This window comes from Physeter macrocephalus, chromosome 4 (assembly GCF_002837175.3).
Source record: "Physeter macrocephalus isolate SW-GA chromosome 4, ASM283717v5, whole genome shotgun sequence".
NCBI lineage: Eukaryota > Metazoa > Chordata > Mammalia > Artiodactyla > Physeteridae > Physeter > Physeter macrocephalus.
Genome location: NC_041217.1, coordinates 72,959,681 through 72,964,931, shown reverse-complemented (window position 1 = coordinate 72,964,931; position 5,251 = coordinate 72,959,681). Strand labels below are relative to the sequence as shown.

The window sequence follows — 5,251 nt, the reverse complement described above, 5'->3', positions numbered from 1 at the left end:
AGGAAATCAAGAACAAATGGGTTATCTGAGCGGCAGGCAGGAGACTCAAACTCATGCTTATCCAGAGATGGAAGAAAAGATATGTGGAAGTGGCAGTGAGAGTAAAAATAACTGGGGCCCTGCCCCTCAGATATGTATAATGGGATCCTGGGTGAGGGGAGACCTCAGCTGCTCATTTGAGAAGTGGGGGAGAACATTCTCTCCATGCTTGAATAGCACTTCATCTGTCCTCTGAAACCTCTCTTGTAGGTCAGCATAGGGATAGGGAGTGGGGAGCCTGACGCTCTGTCACAGGGTGAGGGGCAGCAGCCCTTTGGTCGCGGTGAAAAGTGGCAGGAACAGGAAAGTTGGGAGCCTAACCAGCCTCAAGGGATTAAGGCCTGTTTCTCTGTCCTGGGGGTGGGGGGATTGAGGCCAGATGCCACTTGCTGCCTGAGGCTCAGGGTTCCAGAAAGAGCCTGGTAAAAGGCTGATTTGCACCTGAACAGGTTCGTCCTGTGTGGAGGTAGGTACCAGTTTGTGTCCCAGGAGTCTGTGGGCTATCCCTGCCCTGGACTATTCCTCAAGAGGAAAACTGATCTTATCTCCATGTCTTTCCTCCAAGCTTAAGCACCACTGATTTTTGTATTTTATTTATTTATTTTTATTTACTTATTTTGGCCATGCTGCAAGGCATGCGGGATCTGAGTTCCCTGACCAGGGATCAAACCCCGGGCCCCCTGCAGTGGGACCGAGGAGTCCTAACCACTGGACCACCAGGGAATTCCCAGAAATCTCTATTTTTGAGAAGGAAGAAAGGGAGGAAGAGGAAGGACTGCCACCATGACAGAAAGGAATGGCTAGGTCAGAAGACGAAAGGGTGGGGTGGGGAAGTTGATGGGCATTAGAGTCCAGCACTAGCCCTGAGCTCTCCTAGGACACGAGCTCTCCTGGCTTCCTCAGCGTCTCCCTCCCTGAAAGACAGAAGCACACCTTATCTGCTAACCTTCACTTCCTGCAGTCTTGGGCTCCCTTTTTTTTTTTTTTTTTCTTAGCTGCACTGCATTCGGGATCTTACTTCCCTGTGAAAAGCCAGAAAAAAAAAAAAAAAAGCCAGGAAGATGGGAGGCTATGAGGCCTGTGCTAATGGAAAAGGCATGGGGTGGTAGTTAAAAAAAAAAAAAAAAAAAAAATCAAAATATTTACCCGGTCCTTTCCCCTACACATACCCACCTATCTGGTATGTGTTAGGAATAAGAGTTTGGCTTGTGTTTGGAAAAGCAAACAGTCAAGGTCCTAAGCACCCAGCCATCAGCAGAACACAAAGTCTCTGTGATCCACCTCAGTCCCGCCCACTGCCCCATCTTCCAGCTGAAACTCAGATCCCAGAAGGTGTGCAAACAGAGGAGGTGCTCTACCCCACCAGTCAGATTCTGTTTTCTCCACTTCGGCCCACATCTACCCACTCAGTTCCATTTAAGAAAGTTTCTATCTGTCTTTACTTTTACCACCAGTCTTGGTTAAACACCAGAAAAGAGACAAATTACACACTTCTCAGAAACTGGAATTTTATAAAAAGGCATTTTTCTCTTATATCCATAAAATGATATAATTTTTGCAAGTATAGAAATGTGTCATAAATTATACAGAATGTTCCTTAATTACAGCTCACTGCAACTTGGTACTTTCCTCCCTCCCTAAAAAACGAGAGAGAACCAAAAAAATAATATATATATAACTGTATATATATATATATATATATATTTATATTTATATAATATAGACAAACCAAATATGAAAAAAAAATCATTTCCTCTTTGGTATAAAAATCACTCTCACCTTGAGAGACACACAAACAGACATGATGTTGGGTTTGTAAACCGTGTGGCCTAAAGAATTTCCCTGTCAAGCTTTCCCCACCCTCATCCCCTGCCCACCCCACCCTGCCTCAACGCAGCCCACCTCCAGTTCCCTTGGGACTCCCACATGGCCCACTCCCAGCTCCACACCATTCCTGAGTAACCCTCTCCACTACCAAAGACAAGGAAAAAATTCTTCCCAAGACTGATTTGGTAGCAACTAACTTGGGAGACACGTAATTTGGGGAAGAGCTTCCTAGGTGTAGATGACGGAGAGGGAGGACAGGCAAGCCGAAGCTTTGCTGTCCAGACCAAGCCAGGCACGGGGCAGCCGCCTCCTCTGATTTTCCCCACCACTCAGTACAGGGACCCCACCAACTCCTGCCACGTGCTGGGCCTGGAGGGGGTGGGACCTCTTTTACCAGAGGGAGAAGTAGAGGTCGGCTTCCCTTTAGCCTCATCTCATGGTGCTCAGCTTCCCCTTTCGGGCCACCTCAGGCGCAGGAAAACACCAACGAGGAGGGAGAAGGAAAGTCAGAACAGACTCTGCCAGTGAACTTGGGTCTAAATTTAAAATTAAAGAAAGTGTTCTCAGGACTACATTTCACACCCAGCTTTAGGTCACTGAGAAGGACGGGGCCACTTTCCTAGGCTCCAGCCCAATACCAGCAGGACTTACGGAATCCAGGAGTTGTGTGTGTTGGGGAGGAGTAGCACTTCACTCTCAAGGTGAGGAAGGACACAGGAGCGGACCCCTGTGTACTCTCCCCGCACCCTGTGGCTGACAGGCACCTCCCTCCCTCGTCAGCCTCTCTGTCCCTCGTGGGCACCAGCCCCTCCCAAACCGCTCCACATCTAGCCGGCCTCCTCTTCCCCAGGAGAGTTAAGACACCAATCACAACATAAAAGTCATATAAAGGCCTCCTCCACTTGCCAAATAAAAAAGACAAAACCAAACTGGACACAAACACACATCAAGGAGAGACACACACACTGTGAGGGGCCCAGGGCCCCAGCAGGTCTCTGGCTTCCCGGCATGATACATTCTTGTGTAATTCAGGAACAGGGGCTCTGGGGCCCCTCTGGGGAGTGGGAGTAAAAAAATACAGAGATTACAGTCTCCCTGTGGGCTCCCAGGCAGGGCAGGGGCAGACACAATCTCTCACAGTTTTTTCTTCTGTTTTTGGTTCCACATCTGATCCCCCACTGGGGCTGGTCAGCCCCCGCTCTGGCCTTGGGGCCGGCCCCCTCCACCCTCCCAGCTGCTAGGAGGGCCCTGGGCTGGGGATGCCCCAGCCACTCCTAGTGGGACCAGCAGGACAGAATCTACCAGGGGAGATGGGATGAGGACCTGGGCAAGGAATGAGGACCCGCAGTTCCGAGATGCTGTCCTCTCGGTGGCCAGCCAGCCCTGCGTGCGCTGATCACCGGCAAGGGGCGTCCCCGTCCCAGCCGTCACCCCTTGAGGGGCTTGTCGGCCCCTCCGCTGGGGCTGCTGGCGCTGTCACTCTTCTTCCTGCGCAGGCTCTCAATCCAGCTGGAGCTGGAGCGCGTGGTGAAGCCGGAGAGCGCCAGGGAGCTGAGCCGCATGTTTTTGCCAGACATGATGAGCTCCCCGAAACCCTCCTGGTGGGAGAAGGCGTAGCCAGAGCGCCGGGAACCCGTGCGACCCACCCGCTTCATGCAGCGGTGCTGTGCCTTCTGCTTCTTCCTCACCAGCTGGGTATAGCGGACCTGGCAGGGGAGGCAGGAGGCAAGAAGCCTCCGTCAGCGTGGCAGCGCCAGACACCGCCTCAGGGAAGGGCCCCAGGGCGCCTGGGATGGGGCAGGCACGGGCACCTCCAAGACCGCACAGGCTGTCTGTCCCCGGGAAGGGCAGAGGACCACCATCCACGCACTTAACAGAAACTTCAGCCACAGGCGTATTTAAGCCCGAGGGCTTTCGGACACACGGGCTCCGTCCCCCAAAGCAGACAGGCTGGCCTCTCACCGTGTCTGAGAGATCCGGCTTCAGGTTCAGCCTGAGGAACCGAAAGGCGACCACAGGCATGATGCAGACGACTGTGGTGAGCACGATGGTCAGCCACACGGTGGGCTGGGCCAGGGTGTTCTGGGCATTACCTGGGAACAAAGGAGTCGGGGCCTCGGGAGTCACAAAGCAGGCGCAAGGGCAGCACCGCCCCGCTGAGTTCCCCGTTTCTTTTTCTGGCAGCCCCACGTCCCCAGTCTCAAAACCTAAGTCATCCCTGGCTTCTCTTTCTCTCTGCTCTCCAAATATTTATCTCCAACTTGGACTCTAGCTCCAAACTCTGAAAACAACTTCAGACCTGTTTTGTTTTGCTTTGTTTTGTTTTTTTCTTGTTTTGGCTGCACGACATGCAGGATCTTAGTTCCCCGACCAGGGATTGAACCCGCACCCCCTACAGTGCAAGCGCCAATTGATAATCACTGGACTGCCAGGGAAGTCCCCAGACCTACTTCTTTAACCGCCTTAACCTGACATCTCTGTTGAACATCTAACAGGCATCTCGGGTTCACACGGCTGAAAATGAACTACTGTTTCCTCCACCCCAATCTGCTCCACGTCTTCCCCAGCCCAGGAGATGCCATCACCCACTAAGCTGCTCCAAGTAAAAGCCCCGGAGTCAACCTGGTTCCTACCCCCACCATCTCAGGCCCCCGTCCAATCTGCTGGCTCCATTTCCAAAATATCTATGGGATTCCACCACTTTTCACTCGACTCCAAGCCACCATCATTGTCACCTGGGTTACTGCTATAGCCTCCTAGCTGGTCTCCCTGTTTCTACCTTTGCCCTCTACCTTTTATTATCCACAAAACAGTAAGAGTGATCCTGTAAAAACATAAATCAGTTTATGACATTTCCCTGTTCAAAACCCTCTGATGATGGCTTCCCATCACATTTAGATTATAAAATTCAAAGTTCTTACTTTGACCTATAAAGGCTTAAATGATCTGGACTGATTCTCATCTCTGCCCTCCCGCCTCAGCCCTACCTTCCAACCTCGTTTCCTTCACTCCCCCAGCTCCTCTGCTGCTGACGACCTCCCCACAAGCCCTCACCTAAGGTTTCCATATCACTGTTTCCTCTTCCTGGGCTGTTCCTGTCCAGAGAGGCACATGGCTCACTCCTTCCCTTTATTCAGATTTCTCTGTGCCAATGTCTCTTCCTCAAAAGGGCTTTGCTGATGACCCTTGTACCTTTCTACCTTGCTTGATGTTTTTTATAGGACTTATTTATTTCAGGCATTATAACTGTTAACGTGCAAATAATTTGTCTCTCTCATTGAAATATGAGATTCAGGAGAGCAAGGATTTTGCCTGTTTTGTTAACTGTTGCATCCCTGGCATCCAGGATAGCGGGTGACTGAATGCCCACTGGATTAATGAATGA

At 51.2% G+C, this 5,251-nt stretch overlaps 1 protein-coding gene across 1 annotated transcript; it reads right to left on the bottom strand.

Annotated features, from left to right (window-relative positions):
• Positions 1 to 1,693: 1,693 nt before the first annotated feature.
• ATP8B2 (ATPase phospholipid transporting 8B2) lies at positions 1,694 to 4,365 on the bottom strand. The gene is made up of 3 exons (XM_028488157.2): positions 4,360 to 4,365; positions 3,829 to 3,981; positions 1,694 to 3,572 (listed from the first exon to the last, which is right to left on the bottom strand). Exons 1-3 carry the CDS (start codon positions 4,363 to 4,365, stop codon positions 3,294 to 3,296), a joined length of 438 nt encoding a protein of 145 aa, XP_028343958.1. The 3' UTR covers positions 1,694 to 3,293.
• Positions 4,366 to 5,251: the final 886 nt, after the last annotated feature.

What these genes read in the sequence shown, in the direction of transcription:
- ATP8B2 (XM_028488157.2), bottom strand. An exon ending in AGCCGGATCTCTCAGACACG is followed by an intron (nt 3,573 to 3,828) that starts GTGAGAGGCCAG and finishes CTCCCCTGCCAG; the next exon opens with GTCCGCTATACCCAGCTGGT.